This window comes from Suncus etruscus, chromosome X (genome assembly GCF_024139225.1).
Source record: "Suncus etruscus isolate mSunEtr1 chromosome X, mSunEtr1.pri.cur, whole genome shotgun sequence".
In the NCBI taxonomy this organism is placed as follows: Eukaryota; Metazoa; Chordata; class Mammalia; order Eulipotyphla; family Soricidae; genus Suncus; species Suncus etruscus.
Window position 1 is genome coordinate 56621446 of NC_064868.1, and position 21130 is coordinate 56642575.

General features: G+C 36.1%; 1 protein-coding gene across 6 annotated transcripts in view; it reads left to right on the top strand.

Moving 5' to 3' along the window:
* Positions 1-20891, top strand: part of HEPH (hephaestin) — a 209663-nt gene extending 188772 nt beyond the window's left edge. For all 6 annotated transcript variants that reach the window (XM_049767166.1, XM_049767170.1, XM_049767168.1 and 3 more), the window contains 2 exons: positions 17852-17896; positions 20662-20891. In XM_049767166.1, the coding sequence (XP_049623123.1) occupies positions 17852-17896; positions 20662-20891 (275 nt within the window). The remainder of the gene's footprint in view (positions 1-17851; positions 17897-20661) is intronic.
* The last annotated feature ends 239 nt before the right edge of the window (positions 20892-21130 follow it).

A 21130-nucleotide genomic window follows, 5' to 3' on the forward strand; every position in this document is an offset into this window, starting at 1 on the left:
TTGTCCAAAGATGCACATAGATTGGGAGAGCAGAAATACCCTCAATTCCCAATGGACACTGAGATTAGAACTTGTGTATAATGACCAGATTTTGATCCTGGGAGTATGGACAGTTCTATTATAATTTCAGACCTGGAACTCTATTTTGGATGATGTACATGGACTGGAAGGGAAAAATGACCCTATGTTCCAATGGAATATGTCCCCATGTCAAAGTGTAGATACTGTGGGAGTTTGTTATTGTGTGGCCCTGAAGGCCAGAAGAGTCCTGGTTTAAAAACAGGACCCAGAAAACATTTCCTTGGATGATATACTAGGATTGAGAGGGCAGATGGAACTGATTACTAAATATATGCAGGGCTGGTACTGGAGCTTGAAGGAGCGGATCATTTTTTTGCATAAAGCACTTGAGTGTCCTGGTTTAAATCATGGACCCAAGGACACTCTCTTGGTTGGTTCACCTAAATTGTAAGGGCAGAAGTTGTGGATGCCTGGCTGAGCCTAGGGCTTGGTAGAGATGATCATCCTGTGGCCCTGACAGACTAGAGAACCATACTTTACATTAATATTTCAAAGAAATTTATTTGAATGATATACTTATTTGGATGATTGGAGAGAAAGATGGACCATATAGCCCAATATGAACTCTGCTGAGCCTGGAGTTTGGTGGAGGTAATTTTCCTGTGACCCCAGCAGGCTTGAGATACCTTGTTTAAATTCAGAACTGAAAGACCCTCATTTGGATAGCAAACCTAGATTGGAAAGCAGACAATAAAGACACAAACTATCAGAACTTATGGGACACAGCAAAACCAGTGCTGAGAGGAAAATTTATAGCTTTGCAAGCACACATCAGGAAGGAAGAAGGAGCTTACCTGAGTAGCTTAATGACACAGCTAATAGAACTAGAAAGTGCTCAACAAAAGGACCCAAAAATAGGGAGACAGAAGGAAATAACAAAGATGAGAGCAGAAATCAACGAAGTGGAAACCCAAAAAACATTCCGAAAGATCAACGAAAGCAGAAGTTGGTTCTTTGAAAAAATGAACAATATTGATAGACCACTGGCAAAACTAACAAAGAAAGAGAGAGAGAAACTTGAAAACTCGTATTAGGAATGAAAAAGGAGAGATCACTACTGATATGACAGAGATTCAAAGGGTAATCAGAAACTACTTTGAGAAACTCTATGACACGAAAAATAAGAACCTGGAAGAAATGAATAAATTCTTGGACTCTTATAATCTTCCACGGTTGAATGAAGAGGATGTAACATATCTAAACACCCTCATCACTATTGATAAAATTAAAACGGTAATCAAATGTCTGCCGAAAAACAAAAGCCCAGGCCCAGATGGATTCACTAATGAATTCTTTCAAACTTTCCAAGAGGAACTACTACCAATCCTGGCAAGAATCTTTCATGAAATTGAACAAACGGAAAGACTTCCAAATAGCTTTTATGAAGCCAACATCACCTTGATACCTAAACCAGACAGAGATGCTACGAAAAAAGAAAATTACAGACCAATATCGCTGCTGAATACAGATACAAAAATCCTCAACAAAATCCTGGCAAATAGGATTCAATGCCTCATTAAGAAGATCATCCACTACGATCAAGTAGGTTTCATCCCAGGAATGCAAGAATGGTTTAACATCCGTAAATCTATCAACATAATACACAACATCAACAACAAGAAAAATAAAAACCACATGATCATATCAATAAATGCAGAGAAAGCAATTGATAAGGTCCAACACCCATTCATTTCTTTAATGACAACATAAAATTTTATTTTTTAGAAAGCAGAAAATTGAATTTCATGAATATTGAAAACATACAATCAAATACATGGAAATATATTAAATTTTATATATTTTTATATAATCTAAAGTTATATACGAATAGAGAAAACCTATGAAAAACATTTTATGGAGAAAACAGAAGTATCTATGACAACCTAGAATGGAGTACAATTACAATCACAGAATTGAACGTACTCTTAAAATCAGATATTTATTGGTATATTTTGTAGGGTGGGGCACACCTGGTAGTGCTCACAGCTTGTTCTTGGTTCTAAATTCAGGGATTATTCCTGACTGGCTTGGGGTTCAGAGGTCAAACCCAGGTCAACCAATTGCAAGGCAAACACCCTACTTGCTGTTCTGTAGCTCTGGCCCCAAAACTAATGTCCTTATTATTATTTAATTTAATTGTTGGTTCATCCCTATGTTTATATTTCACTATCTCTACTTCTAATCATATAGTCAGCATATGTTGGAATATATTCAGAATATTAATTATGAACCAACTTCTAAATACTTATCTTTTTATATTTTTATCAAGTAAGTTTCTCCTTTTAATTTTGCATACTGTGTTATGATTGTAAAATGCATAGTTGATATTCATTGAAAACTGAGATATAGATGAATATTGTAATAAAATTCCAGAAAGCAATTTTTACAGTTAAACTTTTTTTTTCTAAATTTAATTTTTTAATATAATTTTTATTTTGATCATAGTGGCTTACATATTGTTGACAATAATATTTTAGGTACATATTTACATAAAATTAGGGGGGATACCCATCACCAGTTTGTCCTTCCTACACCTCCATTTTTCTCCTACTTCCCATATCCTCTTCCCTCACCCCCAGGGCTGCTAGAATATGTGGTCCCCTCTGTACCTAGCCTACTACTTAGTAGTCTTGCACCTGTTTGGTCCTGGTGCCTCCCTTATTTCCCCCTCTAACTGGGAGGCAGGACTAGCTAGTTCAAGTTACGTGGTTTTGTTTGAAGAAGAGAAAAGTAATAAACTGGGGTAAAAGTCTAATACATTGAAAATAAGTGGAATTCTTCTAGAGGCTCTCATCACCAGTTTGAGAGACAAAGGAGAAAAAGAAGGTGAAACACTCCACCAGTACAAAAAGAAGTGTCAAATATCCAGTGAGGACTCCAACAATAACGATAAGCACCACAAAAAACAAACAAACAAACAAACAAAAAACAAAAAAAACCCGCCATGGTCTTGAGATAAGAAACATGGCAGAGCACATAAAGAAAGAAAAGAAAAGAAGAGAAAAAAAGATAAGTATAAGTGGGGGAAACAACTTCAATAACCACACCAAAACAAAGAAATCGACCAAAAATAGATAGGTAAATAAAAATAATAATAATAGTACATGAAGATTAAAAATAATATATAAAAAAATAAACAATGTTTTGTGCTTTTTACTTTTTTTTTCCTCCTGCCCTGGCACAGTAAATATTGGGGTCATTCGAAAAGGAATTCACTTGGCCTAAGAGATACGGGGTTTCTCCGCCCTTGGAGTATATTGTCATGGGATCAAATATAGACTCTGTTCAGGATCATTTACTCTCCCGGTGGTGCTTTTGTGGTGTTTGGAAGACTTCTGTTCCGTCCTGGGTGATACAATCAGACCTCTGTATCTAGAGATCTCAGTATCTGCACAGTTCCAGGGGTGGGACTTATGATGAAGTCAGTCTTTGTGGTTCTAGAAGTTCTGTTCCCTCAGTTTCATTTTAATCAATCTTCTGTAGTTGGTGGTCTTGGTCTTAGCACTAAACCTAGGATGGCACCTAGGATAGCATCTTTCTTTGTGTTTCCAGAAGCCCCATTCCGTTACAGTTGTCTCTGCCAGACCTTTGGAAGTGGGGATCAGTGTTGTTGTGCAGGTCGTAGTTCAAACTCTAAACTAGGGCTTTTTTATTAGTCCCAAGATATATACAGTCTGGTCATGGTTCTAGCAGCCAGTCATCTGTAAATCGCGATCTTGGCTTTTGGACCTACCAACGGATGACAAGTCTTTTGATTTTGTCTTATCGTTAACTGGTAAGGTAGGTTAACCTCCTCTTAGGTCAAGTTGTTCCCATTTTCCTCATTGTCAGGATATCGTATTAGAGCTGGCATTCGTTGGTGTTCCAGCAGTATTAAGGCTGTCCCGTATGGAATTTGTTTACTGCAGCTGTTGTGAAGAACTGTGCCGTTTCTGTAACTGGGATTCAAGGTTCAAGGCTGGACGGATGGTATCTAATCACCAGAGGTCTAAGTTGAATCCACATGACATATTTCAAGGTAGAAGATATCCCTGTATTGTAAACAACTATGAGTTCCTATCTCTAGTAGATAAACGCTCTTTTTTTATATGTAAGATTTCCCCCTTATTTAGTGTGCCTTTGCAGGGAGAAATGGTGCTACATTATATTGTCAGTGCATTTGGGGGTGGACAGAGAGGAAAAGAGAAACAGGTCACATACCCAAAAAAGATAAAAAAAAATAGGATTAAAAATGTATGTGCTCACATATGTATATGTAGAACAGACAATTAAAAAAATGAATTAGGGCCCGGAGAGATAGCACAGCGGCGTTTGCCTTGCAAGCAGCCGATCCAGGACCAAAGGTGGTTGGTTCGAATCCCGGTGTCCCATATGGTCCCCCGTGCCTGCCAGGAGCTATTTCTGAGCAGACAGCCAGGAGTAACCCCTGAGCAGCGCTGGGTGTGGCCCAAAAACAAAAACAAAAACAAAAAAAATGAATTAACGAAGTATTTAAAGGACTAAAGTGATGCAAAAGACTACCTTACATTTGGAGAAAAGCAGGTAAAGAGGAGGTATAATACAGGTCTTATGCTTATGTTGGAAGTACAGGTTTTCCCATTGTCTTTTGGGTTTTTCTTGTGGTGTGTGGGTTCCCAGGCACCTTTCCATCACACCCCCTGACCTTCTTCAGATTGGCAAAATATTTGCAGCAGGGAGGTCTTGGAAGAGTTCTTGCATTGGGGATAATATTGGAACTAAGTCTGGTTTCAAGTAACAGTCCACGTTAGTGGGAGTTGGTAGGGAGGGCTGCGGAGCATGAGTCTGCAGGGGAGTTGGCTGCCTTTTCTTGCAGGAGACAAGATGTGGTTTGACTGGGTGTCCCTTCGTTTGGGTGCTGGGTACTGGTTCGTTGGGGTAGGAGGTCAATCTTGATACCTAATAGATTAAGGACTGAGGGTGAAGAGTTTTAATATGGTGGGAGGTCTGGATGGAATTGAAGGGTGAAGGGATAGTTGGATTTCCAAAGGGGGTAAAGGGGAAGGTACATAGTAGGGGTAGGAAGGGAGAAGAGAAAATACAGTAAAAATAAAGGGAGAAGAGAAAAGAAAAAATGTAGAGAGAAGAATAGAAAAGAAAAAATAAAAAGAAAGTAGTGAGAAGAGTGGAGAAAATAGCGAGGGAATGCTAGTTTGCTTGAATGTGTTCGATGAATAGAGTCTGTAGTTTAAGTCTGTGTGTCGCAGTTACTGCTTCAGTGGTCTGACTGACCATGTGCATCAATTCCTAAAAGAAGGTATAACCTTGAGATAAAGTGTATGTTAAATAGTTGTCTCGGGACCATCTCGTAGTGCCAGCTAGGTATGGTATCTCATGTGGTATCCCGAGGTGCCATCTTGGTTTGTCCACCCTTTGTATCCAAAAACGCCTGTGGACAGAAAAGCTGAGAGGTTATTTTAAATATAGTAAGATAAAGGCATTAAAACATAATGTTATGGGATGTTTCCATTGGAGTCAGTGATTTCCCATGGTATTCTTTACCTGTGATCCTGTATACGATCTCTAAGGGATTATTGTGGGCCTTTGTTGCAGAAGACTGATTATGTACCTATTCTCTCTATGCTGCTGTTTCTGGTGTTGCTGTTTTCTTTGTGGTATAATGTAGTCAAGAGTTTGTGTTGTTCCTTTTTCATGTATTTTGGGCTCTGCTCTCGAGTATATGTTGACTATTACAGTGTTTAGAGTTTCTACACTGTTAAACCCTGTTATTTGATTCTTAAGTATTAGTTGTGTATAAGATGTATGTTCTTGGTGTTTCAGAATAGTGCTATCATTCTGTGTATATCTTTTGCCTTCTGACTTACTTCATTTAACATAACATGTTCTAGGTCCATCCACGTTGCTGCAAAGTCTGTGATTGTATTGTTTCTGACTGCCATGTAATATTCCATTGTGTATAGATACCACATCTTAATGATCCATTTGTCTGTTGTTGGACATCGAGGTTGGTTCCAAGACTTGGCTATTATACTGAGTGCTGCGATAAATAGTGGGGTGCACACGTATTTTGGAATGAATGTCCTTCCAACTTGGGGGTGTATACCTAGGAGAGCAATTGCTGGGTCAAATGCCAGCTCAATTCTGAGTTCTTTGAGCACTCTCCAGACTGTTCTCCATAGGTGTTGGACTAGGGGGCATTCTCACCAGCAGTAGATGAGAGTTCCTTTCATACCGCATCCCTGCCAACAGAGATTGTTCCCATTATTTTTGATGTGAGCCATCCTTACTGGTGTAAGGTGGTATCTCCTTGTTGTCTTGATTTGGATCTCCCTGATGATGAGTGAAGGTGAGCATGTTTTCATGTGTTTGTTGACCATCCTTCTGTCTTTCTCAGAGAAGTGTCTATTTATTTCATCTCCACCTTTTTTATGGCTTTATTTGGTTTTGGGGGGGTTCAGCTTTCTGAGTGCTTTGTATGACCCAGATATCAGCCCTTTATCTGATATATCGAGTGAAAAGATTTTTTCCATTCTGTTAACTGTCTTCTTGCATTAAGTAAGGTTTCTTTCTCCATACAGAAGCTTTTTAGATTGACGAAGTCCCACTTGTTTTTGTTTGCTGCTAAAGTTCTTGCTATTGGTGTTCCATTCTCGAAGACCTTTTTGATATATATGTCTTCAAGTGTTCTGCCTATTTTGTTCTCGATAAACTTTATAAATTCGTGTCTTATTTCAAGGTCTTTGATCCATTTTGAGTTGACTTTTGTATAAGGAGTGAGGTATGGTCAATTTTCACTTTCGTACATGTGGTTTTCCAGTTGTAACAACACCATTTGTTGAATAGGCTTTCTTTGTTCCATTTCAAGTTCTTGCCTCTTTTATCAAATATTAGTTGGCTGTATATCTGGGGATTTATGTCTGGGAATTCTGTTCTGACCCACTGGTCTGAGGTCCTGTCTCTGTTCCAGTACCATGCTGTTTTGATTACTATGGCTTTATAGTATAGTTTCAAGTTAGGTAAGGAGATGCCACCCAGTTTCTTTTTTTTCAGTATGTGTTTGGCTATCCTGGGTCTTTTGTGGTTCCAGATAAATTTTGTGATTGATTGTTCTATTTCTTTATAGAATGGTGTCTGAATTTGGATAGGGATTGCATTAAATCTATATAGTAGTTTGGGTAAGATAGTCATTTTGACTATATTAATTCTACCTATCCATGAGAATGGGATGTTCTTCCATTTCTTTAGATCAGGGGTCCTCAAACTTTTTAAACAGGGGGCCAGTTCACTGTCCTTCAGACTGTTTTAGGGCCAGATTATAGTAAAAGCAAAAATTATGAACAAATTTCTATGCACACTGTATATATCTTATTTAGAATTGAAGAAACAAAATGGGAATAAATACAATATGTGGCCCACGGGCCGTAGTTTGAAGACCCCTGCTTTAGATCATTTTCAATTTCTTTCTGAAGTGTTTTGAAGGTTCCCTGGTATAGGTCTTTCACTTCCCTTGTAAGGTTGATTCCTAGGTAACTGATATTTTTTGATACTATTTTAAATGGAATTGTATTTTTAATCTCTCTCTCCTCAACTTTGTTGTTCGTATATAGAAACGCTACTGTCTTTTGTGTATTGACTTTGTATCCAGCCACTTTGTTGTATTGGTTAATTGTTTCTAAGAGTTTTACTGTGGACTCTTTAGGGTTTTCGATGTATATCATTGTATCATCTGCAAATAGAGATAGTTTCTGTTACTCTTTCCCAATTTGGATTTCTTTGATTCCCTTCTCTTGTAGGATTGCTATTGCTAGGACTTCTAAGTTTATATTGAATAAGAGTGGAGAGAGTGGACAGCCCTGTCTAGTTCAAGATCTTAGCGGGAATGCTTCTAGTTTCTCGCCATTAAGTATAAAGTTGGCTATAGGCTTTTCATTGATAGCTGTAACTATCTTGAAGAAGGTTCCTTCTAACCCTATTTTGCTGTGTGTCTTTAACATGAAAGGGTGTTGGATTTTGTCAAACGCCTTCTCTTCATCGATTGATATGATCATGTGGTTTTTGTTTTTCTTGTTGTTGATGTGATGTATAATGTTGATTGATTTGCGTATGTTGAACCAACCTTGCATTCCTGATATAAAACCAACTTGGTCATGATGTATGATCTTTTTGATGAAGTGCTGGATTCGGTTTGCTAAGATTTTGTTGAGTATCTTTGCATCTATGTTCACTAGTGAGATTGGTCTGTAGTTTTCTTTTTTGGTGGTGTCTTTGCCATCTTTGGGAATGAGTGTGATATTAGCCTCATAAAAGTAATTTGGGTGGATTCCTGTTTTTTCTATAGTTTGGAAGAGCCTATGGAAAAGTGGTAGTATGTTTTCTCAAAATGTTTGGTAGAATTCACCTGTAAATCCATCTGGGCCTGGACTTTTCTTCTTAGGGAGTTTCTTAATTACATCTTCAATTTCCTCTGAGGTGATTGGTCTATTTATGCTTTCTACTTCTTCCTTTTACAGTCTCAGAAGATGGTATTTTTCTAGGAATCTGTCAATTTCTGCTGCGTTCTCTAGCCTAATTGAGTATAGTTGTTCATAATATGATCTCATGATATGTTGTATTTCTTGGAGTTCTGTTGTAATCTCTCCCCTTTTATTTGTGATCATATTGATTTGCATCTTGCAAATTGCAATTGCAATTGCTATCTTGCAGATAGCAGAAGTCCGGTTTATTTTCCTAACCCAGTTCTCTACTATGTGTCTTTTAATTGGAGAGGTTAGTCCGTTAACATATAGGGAGATTATTGAGAGAGAGGACTGTTGTGCAGTTGTGTTGTGTGGAATGGTTGTTGTTACAATCGGGGTTTGGATTGTGTAATTTGTCTCTGAGTAGATTGTTTAGGGTTGGCTTAGTTTGCAGAAATAGTTCATGTTCGTTCATGTTTGAGAATGTTTTAGTCTGACCTCCCGTATGAATGATAGTTTTGCTGGGTATTGGACCCTGGGTTAGAAATTTCTTTTATTCAGTCATTTAAATATGTCATTCCACTGTCTTCCTGCTTGAATTATTTCAAATGGGAGATCTGGTTTGATTCTTCTGTCCCTTCCTTTGTACTTGAGGGTTTTTTCTCCCTTATTGCTTTAAGGAGTTCCTCTTTCTCTTTGTTTTTTTGGCATTTGGATTACTATATGTCTTGGTGTTGGTTTATTAGGGTCTATTTTATTAGGGACTCTCTTGAATTCCTGGATTTGCCTTGAAGTTTCTTTCCAGAGGGTGGGAAAGTTCTCTGCTATTATCTCCCTTACTACCTGCCCTTCCCCTTTCCCTATTTCCTCCCCTTCTGGTATGCCCACAATTCTTACATTGTTTTTTTTGTCCTTGTTATTTAGATATTGGATTTTTCTTCCAGTGCTTTGCTTTGTATTTCTTTGTTGGTTTCTTGATCATTTTTTGTTTGCACTTTTCCTTCAAGTTCCTCAATGTGCTTCTCCAACTCTGTGTTTCTGCTCGTAAGGCTTGTTACTTTGTCTTTTAATTCTTTCAATTATTTTTGTCTGGAATCTCTCTTGTTCTTTAACATTTCTTCTTTAAGTTGGCTGATTCATTCATCCACGGATTTCTTATACTCAGTAGCTAGTGTTTCTTTCATTTCTTTTATCAATTCTTGCATTTCCTTCCTCATGGCTGCTTTTAGGTCTTCCTCCCATGGATCTTTGCGTTTTGGTGGACTTTGAAACTTGCTAGGGTTTGTCTCCGTATCTCCAGCTATTAGGGTTCTCCTTGATTTACCCATATTTCTTTGTATTTATTGGTGTGCTTTGGAGTCCTGTGCCTTCTAAATTCAGCCTGCTTTGGTCCCCTGAGGCGTGGAGATTGGTCCCCTTCCTGAAGGTAGTTCTAGAGGGGGCTGTTGGATGAGCTTGCTGAGGTTTGGCTCCTCCTGTGCTCTTTATGTGGCCTGAGCCGTTGCTTCTCCCTTTTGTTGTCCACTAGTGCAGGTCCTCCTCTGGCCACAATGGTGGAGGGCGTTGTTGAACCTAGCTCTTCCTCTCCCCTTTGCTACCTAGAGGTCAGCCTTCCTTCAGTGGGTCTTGTCAATTTCCTTCTCCTTATTCCTGTCAGCGGTGCAGTTCCACTCCTGGCCACAATGGTTGCTGGCTCTGTGGAGCCTAGTTCTCTATCCTCCCTCCTCTCTCTGAAAGTCAATGGAGCTCCGCCCCCTCCAAGCCTCAGCTGAACAAATTCCCTCAGCCAAACCCTGCCGGCTGCTGCCCTCGGCCCTTGGGAGTCCCAGGTCCACTGGAGGCTCAGGGGTGTTGGCTGCTCTAGGTCACCCAAGGGTCCAGGTGGCCGGCCCAATCTCACCCACACTGTTGGTCCTAGCCTGTCCCAGCGGTTTAGAGTGGGTCAGGTGAAGGATTCTCCTCAATCCTCCTACCTTCCACTCGGGCTTGGTGTCCCTGGGGCAGCTTGTTTGAATTGGCGGCGCCGCTGCAGGTCTGGGGGCCCACGTGAGAGGAAGGGACTCACCCAGTCTGCTCTCCGCTCGGACTTGGGGTCCCTGTCCCTGGGAAGGGTTGATTGGGCGCCGCTGCAGACCTCACAAAACCCATTCTTGATCAAAACTCTCAGCAAGATGGGAATGGAAGGAACCTTTATCAATATAGTTAAGGCCATCTACCACAAGCCAGTGGCAAATATTATCCTCAATGGAAAAAAAATAAAAGCCTTCCCTCTAAATTCTGGCACAAGACAAGGCTGTCCTCTCTTACCACTCCTATTCAACATAGCACTGGAAGTACTTGCTATAGTGATTAGGCAAGAAAAATATATCAAGGGAATCCAGATAGGAAAGGAAGAATTCAAGCTCTCACTGTTTGCAGATGACATGATACTCTACTTAGAAAACCCTAAAGACTCTACCAAAAAGCTTCTAGAAACAATAGAGTCATATAGCAAGGTGGCAGGCTACAAAATTAACACATAAAAATCAATGACTTTTCTATACACCAATCGTAATAAGGAAAAAATGAATATTAAGAAAACAACCCCATTCTTAATAGTGCCACACAAACTCAAATATCTTGGAATCAACTTGACTAAAAATGTGAAGGACCTATACAAGATAACTATAAAACTCTGCTCCAAGAAATAAGAGAGGACACAAAGAAATGGAAACACATACCCTGCTCATGGATTGGCAGGATTAACATCATCAAAATGGCAATACTCCCCAAGGCATTATACAGATTTAATGTGATCCCTCTAAAGATACCCATGGCATTCTTCAAAAAAGTGGATCAGGCACTTTTGAAATTCAGTTCGAATAATAAACACCCTAGAATAGCTAAAGCAATCATTGGGAAAAAGAATATGGGAGAAATTACTTTCCCCAACTTTAAACTTTACTACAAAGCAATAGTTATCAAAACAGCATGGTATTGGAATAAGGGCAGGCCCTCAGAGCAGTGGAATAGGCTTGAATACTCAGAAAATGTTCCCCAGACATACAATCACCTAATTTTTGATAAAGGAGCAGGAAATCCTAAATGGAGCAGGGAAAGTCTCTTCAACATGTGGTGTTGGCACAACTGGCTAGCCACTTGCAAAAAGTTGAACTTAGACCCCCAGCTAACATCATGTACAAAGGTAAAATCCAAATGGATTAAAGACTTCGATATCAGAGCCAAAACCGTAAGATATATAGAACAACACATAGGCAAAACACTCCAGGACATTGAGACTCCAGGCATATTCAAGGAGGAAACTGCACTTTCCAAGCAAGTGAATGCAGAGATTAACTGATGGGAATATATTAAGCCAAGAGGCTTCTGCACCTCAAAGGAAACAGTGCCCAGGATACAAAGGCCACCCACTGAGTGGGAGAAACTATTCACCCAATACCCATCAGATAAGGGGCTCATATCCAAAATATACAAGGCACTGACAGAACTTCACAAGAAAAAAAATCTAATTCCATTATAAAGTGGGGAGAAGAAATGGACAAAAACTTTGTCAAAGAAGAAATACAAATGGCCAAAAGACACATGAAAATATGCTCCACATCACTAATCATCAGGGAGATGCAAATCAAAACAACTATGAGGTACCACCTCACACCACAGAGAATGGCACTCATCACAAAGAATGAGAATAAACTGTATTGGCGGGGATGTGGAGAGAAAGGAACTCTTATCCACTGCTGGTGGGAATGCTGTCTAGTCCAACCTTTTTGGAAAGTGATATGGAGATTCCTCCAAAAACTGGAAATCGAGCTCCCTCCTAGGAATATACCCTTGGAACTATACCACTCCTAGGAGTATACCCTAGGAACACAAAAATACAATTAAAAAATCCTTCCTCACATCTATATTCATTGCAGCACTATTTACCATAGCAAGACTATGGAAACAACCAAGATGCCCTTCAACAGATGAATGGCTAAAGAAACGCGGTACATATACACAATGGAATATTATGCAACTGTCAGGATATATGAAGTCATGAAATTTTCCTATACATGGATGTACACGGAATCTATTATGCTGAGTGAAATTAAGGATATCTTTACAGAAGCTGCATTGAGTTTTTACATTACATTCGCATATATTACCATTAAATGATATTAATTGATATGACTCATGAACCACGGATGTGTTTCCTTTTACTTTTATCCTCTTTTATTTCTTGAAGTAATTTTATAGGGCTTCCTTTGTACAGGTATTTTAACTCTGTAGTACAGTGATTCCGAGTTATTTTTATCTGAGACAAACTGTAAATGGAATTTTTGATTTTTTAAATAACTCTTCTCATTCTTATTTGTATACAGAAAATCCATGAACATTTTATGTGTTGGTATTGTAGTCTGTTACTTTACATCAAAAGATTTTTTTTCTAGGAGCAGTTTTAGTCTTTTGGGTTTTATATATAGTGTCCTATCATCTTCAAATTAAAAGAAAGTGATATGCACGATACCCCTTCAGTAAAAGTGTTGCTAACCACAATTTCTAATATAGAAAAATATATAGAGGAGAAAGCAAAGGAGAGAGAAGAAAACCCTGTCATGGAGGCAATGTAGGAGGACTGTGAGTGAGAAGCTGGGGAAATGGTGGTGGTGGGGATGTGCATTAGTAAAAAGTGTGGTACATTGTATGACAAAAACTTGATCCTGAACAACTTTGTAACTATGAATAATTCAATTATATAATTAATAAATTTTTAGAAAGGAAAAAATAAGGTGACTTCCTATTTTCCCATTAGGAAGTACTTTATATCTTTTTGTACCTAATTTCTATGGCAACTAATGCCAGTGCTCTATTAAATAAAACTGGTGAAAAGGGCAATCTTGCTTGAGCTGATCCTAGATTGCAAGCTTGTAGTTTTTCCTCATAGAGTTAAATATTTGCTGTGGGTTTGTGGTATATGTCTTTGACCATAAAGAAAAATGTTTCATTTCACATTATGATGAGAGAATTTTTAAAACAATGAATTGATGCTGCAGCATAATACATGTTTTCTCTGCATCTAATGACATGATCATATGATTTTTAATTTTTATTTAGTAATAATGTAGATTGATTTGTATATGCGAAGTCAGACTTGCATTCCCAGGATAAATCCTATTGGTAATAGTGTATGATATTTTTGATGTATTGTTGGATTCCACTTGCTATTATTTTGTTGAGGGTCTTTGCATCTATGTTCATCAAGGATATTGGCTGGAATTCTTTATATATTGGTTTTGGGGCAGCACTTGGGTGACCAACGTTATTTCTGGCTCTGCACTCAGAAATCACTCCTGGAAGGCTTGCAGACTTAATATGATACTGTATATATACATATATACATGTGTGTGCTTTTGTCCATGTCTGCCTTTTCTACGCAGGTGTTGGCTTCATAGAACATTTGAACATGTTTATGCTTCTTATTTTTTCTGTAAAAGCCTGAAAACTATTGGCAGTAGGTTCTTTTTAATACTCTGAAAGAATTTACTAGCTAAAACTTTTGGGCCTGAGTTTTTGTTTTGGGGAAGAAATATTGTTACTATTTCAATTCATCAATTGTGATAGTTCTCTTCAGGTATTCCATATCAACTGTCTTCAGTCTTGGGAGGGACAAAAATTTATTCGCTTTTCCTGGTTCTCTTGTTTCATGGCATGAAGATGTTCAAAGTAATAGCAATTAATCTTTGCAATGTTTTGGTATCTGTTGTGATGTTTACACTTTCTTTTCTGATTCTGTTTATTAGGGTCCTTTCTATTTCTTTAAGATTCTTAGTAGCTTTATTGATGAATATTTTCAAATAATTATCTCTGGTTCCATTGATCCTTTGAATTGTTTTCTTGGATTCCAGTTTATTAATATCTTTTCTAAGTTGTATTACTTTCTTCCACCTTTCTGGTACTTTTGTTGAATATTTTCCTGTTTTGTAAGTTATTCAATCAAGTTATTAATGTGAGACCTTTCTTCCTGTCTAATAGATGCTTAAATATCTATGAATTGCCCTCTTAATATTGCTTTTCTTGTGTGCACTTAATTCTGCTAACTCACATCTTTATTCTAATTTTATATAGCTTTTATACATATATATCATCTAATCCCCTCTCATGCATTTCTTCCTTTAAAACAATTTTTTTCTTACTGAGCTGTACTCTAGTTCATCTTTTAGGAGGTGATAGAGTTGTATTCAAATTTTCTATGACTATTTTTTTGCAATGACTGTCTTCTGTTAAACCATACGTATTTTGATATTTACTCATTAGATGCATATCTATTTAGAGGTTTGAATTCTTTGTTGTATCATGTTCCATCATCAAGTATAAATGACCTTTGATATCTTTATTACCTTACAGAGAATGAAGTCTATGTCATCTGGTATTAGTAAATATTTTATATTAGTAAATAAAAAACCTAGTGTTTTTTAGGAGCTGTTTGCTTGAGAAATTACCTTTGAGTCCATGTTTGCTTTGATTTTTCAAATGTGTTTGTGCAGGCACTAGACTCTTGGATTTAATTTGCTAATCCACCATGCCACTTACTTTCTCTAAATTGATTAATTTAGTTCAGTGACATTTATAATATCATTTTGATGGAGTTTTGTGTTTTTATTCTACAGACATTTTGGTTTTTGTAGGAAACCTTTTGTCTTGCCCCTTTAGTATGTTTTTAGTAATGGTTTAGTACTTTAGTATATAGAAGCTTTATGTGCGTAAGTAGTGGCACATTTGGAGGCCATGCCTCTAGGCATTGCCTCTGACCAGTATGGGTGTTCTATGTGTCCATTAGTTTGAGAAAATTATGTAACTGCCTCAGGTTGTGTGCCCTTTTACTCCAGGCTCCCATTTTGGAAGCATTACCTCTGGGATAGCTTCTGACCTGTGTGAATGGGCTTTGAGTTTTTGTGCAGATTGTGTAGCTCCACCTTCATTCGTCGGCCCCCTTCTAGGAAAGAGAAGACCCTGAGCCTAGTCTCTGTTCTTTGCCTATTTAATATTTTTAAATGAAAATCAATACTGCTTACAGTACTCATAGTATTCCCTATCATCTAGATGGGCACATCCATTTTTGTTATTTTCTTTCAGTTATTACAATGAATGTTGAGTAGTTAACAAATATATATCAATATATTATAGATCAAAGTAACAATTTATTTGCTTCTGTGCTATTTCCATAATATAAACCATTTAGGTAAAGTATTGAGAGTATCTGTCTATATATAGATAATGATAACTATTCATAGATATTTATAAGTAGATACATTTACAGAGATAGATCAAATCAAGACTTCATTAATAATGATAGCACATGTCTCACAACAATACATACATATAATATTTTCATTTGTTTGTACTCCATTACAATATTATTTATTTTTCTCATATGTGCTGTATGGTCATCCAGAGGTGAGAATTGAAATAGGAATAAAACTAGTTGTAAACAAAATTAATATACAATAAATAAATTTGAGATCTTATACATCAGTGTCTAACCATTTTCTAAAAATAGAATATAAATAAAATAAAATAATGAACAAAAAGTATTCAGCTAGGGATATATTTTCCTTCCATGATACAGAGATAAAATCAAATTTTGAAAGTCAATGGCATATATCAGATGTCTTAAAATGTGAGCAAAGGTATGGTGTAATCACTCTGCAGAGGGAAAAACTATTATATATAGCATGGGTACTAAATTAAGTATTGCTTGATATCAGTAAAAGTTAAGTATACTTTGGACATTAATAGCACTAAATTTTGTAATTTATAAGTTTTTATAAAATGATTTGCCATAATGGTAAAAATATAGATAGCAGATTATCTTAACACTTCTGGCAAGTTTAGCAATTGTCTACAAATTGGTTAGCAGATGTCTAGGGTTGGAAGTGAATAAAAGAGGAGGCTGAACTTCTGGGGGAAAGAAAGAGAAAATTTAAATACTAACAAAGTAACAAAATGTAAATTAGATGGAACATTTGTAAAATGTATATTTTATGAATTAATAAATTCCAATATAACTAGGAAACTATTTAACGGAACTGGAATATAAATGAACTCTTTTGGTTTAAGGAACTCAGAAATTGAGACTTGTAAGTCAGATGGGTCAAAACGCTGAAAATTAGAATTTAAAAGCACTGAGAAAACAAAAGACTTTCAAAAGAATCCAAAGTACATTATGTAACAGTAATAAATATTGGTTTTGTTGCTTTTAAATAAAGTGACATTAGCTGAAAAGATAGTTACTGGTGGGTTAGGCAATTTCCTTGGACATGACTGATCCTAGTTTGATTCCTCATATATCATCCAAGCCCCCTCAAGGATTTATCCTTGAGTGTAGAGACAGAGGTAAGTCATAATAACTGCCATTTGTAACCCTCAATCAAAATAAAAGAAACATTAACAACAGACGTGGGGCATTACCTTTACCATACAAGACAAAGATCAATTAAGTTGAGATGGTTAAACGAACTTTAGATCTCAAAAGAATGTTTCAGCTGTATTAAAAAAAAGAATAAAAAGGAGAGGATAGAAAAGAGAAGAGGGCATAGGAAGAGTAATGGGCTGAAAATAAAGAATGTAGGACAAAAGAATGAGGAGCTGAAGAGGAAGAATTTGAATAGGAAAATACAGGTTTGACAAATAACAGAAAGGTGCACGAAGAAGGGAAATAAAGAACAATGTTGAAAAGAGGTAAAGTGATATGTATGAAGCATTTCACTAAGTACTGTAAGCTACAGTGTCTAAAAGGAAGAGTGCAAAGTGTGCTATAGAGGCAAGCTGGGAGAGGAGATCATGAGGGAAACTGTGTATTGATGGTAAGAAATGAATACTAGTGAAGGGATGGCATGGGTACGGAGAAAATCCTTTGACTTAAAATCACCCATAAACAACTTTTAAATGATCTACATCATAGTTATTTAATAAAAATAAGGATTTAAAGAAGAAATCCCAATAAATATGTGAATAATTACAGATAAGACTTATATTTTTGACTTGTATACCTGGCTCTTTGGAGTTTAGTCCCAGTGAGATAAATATCTCACTCTCAATTCAAATACTTTAGAAATAAAAAATAAGTGAAGTATCAAAATGAATCCGACAAAAATATGTGACTTTTTTATTACAAATTGCATTTATACATAGAATCAAATAAACATACCAATATCTATTTTATTCAAAATATATCTAATTATATTTTGCTTATTATATCAGATAAAGATTTCTTCAACTAATACACCTGAAGTGAGACTGTGTGTTAATATTGCAGTAGGAATAACATAAATACTTTCTTCCCCTTTTCTCAGAACAATTAAGCAGTATGATCACCATCACTGAAAGTACTGGAAAAGGTATGTATTTGTTGCATAGCCTGGGATGTTGTTTGTGGAAGTTCACTGGGGTTAGCATAATTAGCACTCTAGGATATGGGACTCAATTGTATATTATAATAGTAGAAGAACATATCCTGTTATTTCAGAAGGCAAACAAGTCAGGAACCCTAGATACCACTTCTCTAAAATGATTTAACAAATATATTATATTTGATTCCCATTGGAAAGTTGCTGAATTTAATAAAATAACCTCATCCAGTCAACTGCTATTACATTACCTCCAGCATAATTTGGGAGAGGAAGAAGAAAGTTTATTTTTCTGGTTTGGGCATAAAAAATTGTAGCACAGACATCATCAATACAGATTTTGTGAAACTAGAATATATGCAAAAGGCTCTTTTTGCATCAAATAATATGTCTGTATATTTGATATATATCACATAATATATGCAATATATATCATAGTATGTTAATATTAAATCTGTAAAATAATAGAAAATATTTGACTCTTGAAATCATTCATTTCTAGCTTCCAAGAAAATATCTTATTGTTCTATTCATCGTGGTTCTAACTAGTGCTTTTATGTTCCAGCCTATTTTATCCTAACTGAGAAATATTTAGAAAGCTACAAGGACTGGAAGTTATTTTAGGTATCATCAGTTTAATATAAATGTGCATATGTTTTAAATGATCTAATTTTCTGCATCATACAAACTTTGCACCAGTAAACTAGGATATGCTTTGTAAGGGATAGGTGGGTAAAGTGAAATTAAGATAATTACTTGCAATTTTTATGTATGCTTACATATTTTATGTACACACATAATAACCATAAGTTATTTGTTTATAAATTTTTTAATGTGGGAGAAAATTTCCCCAAATCTCTTCATCTATAAAACTCTATATTTTCTTCATTAAAAAATAAGATTCAGAAAGTCATTTGCCCAAAGTTATAAGATGAGAGTGTAGGAATGAATAAAGTGGGAACCAAGAAGTTTTTCAGCTTCTTTACATTTTATTACATTCATCACTTCTGAGTTTTTATATAACATACATTCTTCTAGTTACATCAAAATATGTGTTTCTGTGTCACATTAACTCTAAGGTTAGTCTAAGGTAATCTTATTACTTTGTAGATATGTGACTTAAAATTGAATGATATATAGAAATAAAAATTGTAGTACTAAAATACATTATGTTGTAAAAAGGCAACTCAAATAACAATGACAATTATTCTTCATTTGATATATATAGGAAACAATTATGAATGTTGTAGAAATGTCATTCCACTCGAACTTCATATAAATTAAAGAGTGGGAATATACGTAGGACAGATTTTTTCTGGGGGTATTAACTTTGGGTCTAACATGGCTGCATTCAGGGTTTAATTATGATTCTGTGCTAAGAGATTAATCCTGGAGGTACATGTTAGACCAAATCTGGTACCAGGGTTCAAACACTGAGACACTTGCATGTGTTATCTTACTCACTGTACTAAATCTCACACACAGGACAGATACTTTAGAAACAAAAGAGAAGTTAAGTGTCAAACTGAATTAAATAAAATTTCAGAGATCAATAACAATCTAGGAATGATACGTTTGTAGAAATAAAGGGTGTGCAAGAAAAGGGATCATCATGAGAGCATCTTTGAAGCCTGAACATTGATCGCATATTTAAGGAAATAGGAAATGAGTTACTATTAGTTGAGTGGCTAATAATATTTGAAAGTTTTTTTAGGGATTGTTTATGAGAGTTGAAATTTCTGACTTTTTTCATACCTAAATTCTAAACAATTAAAATTATATGGTAGTCTGGGGAAATAACATAAGAACACAAGTGATTTCTTTGCAGAAGCTAATGTGGATTTAATCTCTGGCACCCCATTTTGAGCCAACAGCCTCAACAGGAACAGAATTATGCCCTAAACAGTTCTTAGAAACAAAAAGTTTTCATGGAAAGAAAAATATGTCATCAGGTATTGCATATTTGAATATTTATGTTCCATCATTGTTATGATCCACAGAGATGAGAAACAATGGAGCACTAACGGTAATAGTAGTCTAATGGTAATAGCTATGACAAACTAGATGGTAAATTCAATTGAAGTTTTTATTTAAAACTCTCAATTCTACCCTATAAATTATTAAAATCAATGAGTTATAGAGAAAACATGGCTTAAGCTACATGCCAAATATGCAACTGCTCCCTAATATCTCCAGGATTAATCTGTGAGCCCACAAAAAGGAAAATATAAACGATGCAAATAAAATCCAAATCAATTTTAACTATCATATAAGACATTATAGATTTGACAAATACCCTGAGACCCTTAGCTTTCTGAGATTTAGCTATTTCTACAGAGTGTTTGGACTTTTCTTATCCCTAGAGTATATTCTCCTTTGTGAAACTTGTTAAATTGTTCTCTTTAACCTTTCAATATATATATATATATATTAATTTTCTGTTCCTGTGGGGAATAAAGAACATTAACTTGCTTTTGGCTATATACAGTGAATCTCTGGGAATATAGACACCCCATGTTCAGTATTGATCTATTGAGTTCCTTAGGGAACCATAGGTGTTGCTTGCAGGTGATTGGAAGAAACCAGGGTTGTGGCTGAAGCAGCTACATAAAAGGCAAGTGTATAACCATTTTCATGCTCTTACTTATAACTTATTGACAGATTCAATAATCATGAAAAATACTTACTACAAAATGTAACACTTTAAATTACTGTTTGACCCAGGGTTAACATTTTTCTTTTGTTCATTTCATCAGCAATACTTAGAGACCTTGAAGAAGGCAATGTGAATATGCTGGGCATGAAGATCCCTTTAAAAAATGTTGAGATACTGGCAGCAATCTTGATTGCCATGGATACTGTACTTCTGATATCTATTGTGGCTCTTGGTGGTGTGTTCTGGTACCAACATCGGAAGAGACAGCTGCGGCGCAACAGGAGGTCCATTTTGAATGACAGTTTCACTCTTCTCTCCCTGAAGCAGTAACAACAGGATTACAAAATTGTACAACTGAAATATATTAACAACTGGCCATGAAAGAGCTGAGTCTATTGCCAAAGGGACATGGGCTACAAAAATTCAAAATGAATTTAAAATATTCTGAGTATCACTTATAAATTTATGTAAATTATATTCTATTTTTCATTAGTTTATTTTTCCATGAAGGCATTCCAGGCTGATGGCTAAGTGAGTTCTCTATATCCAATGCTACAATTTTCAATAGT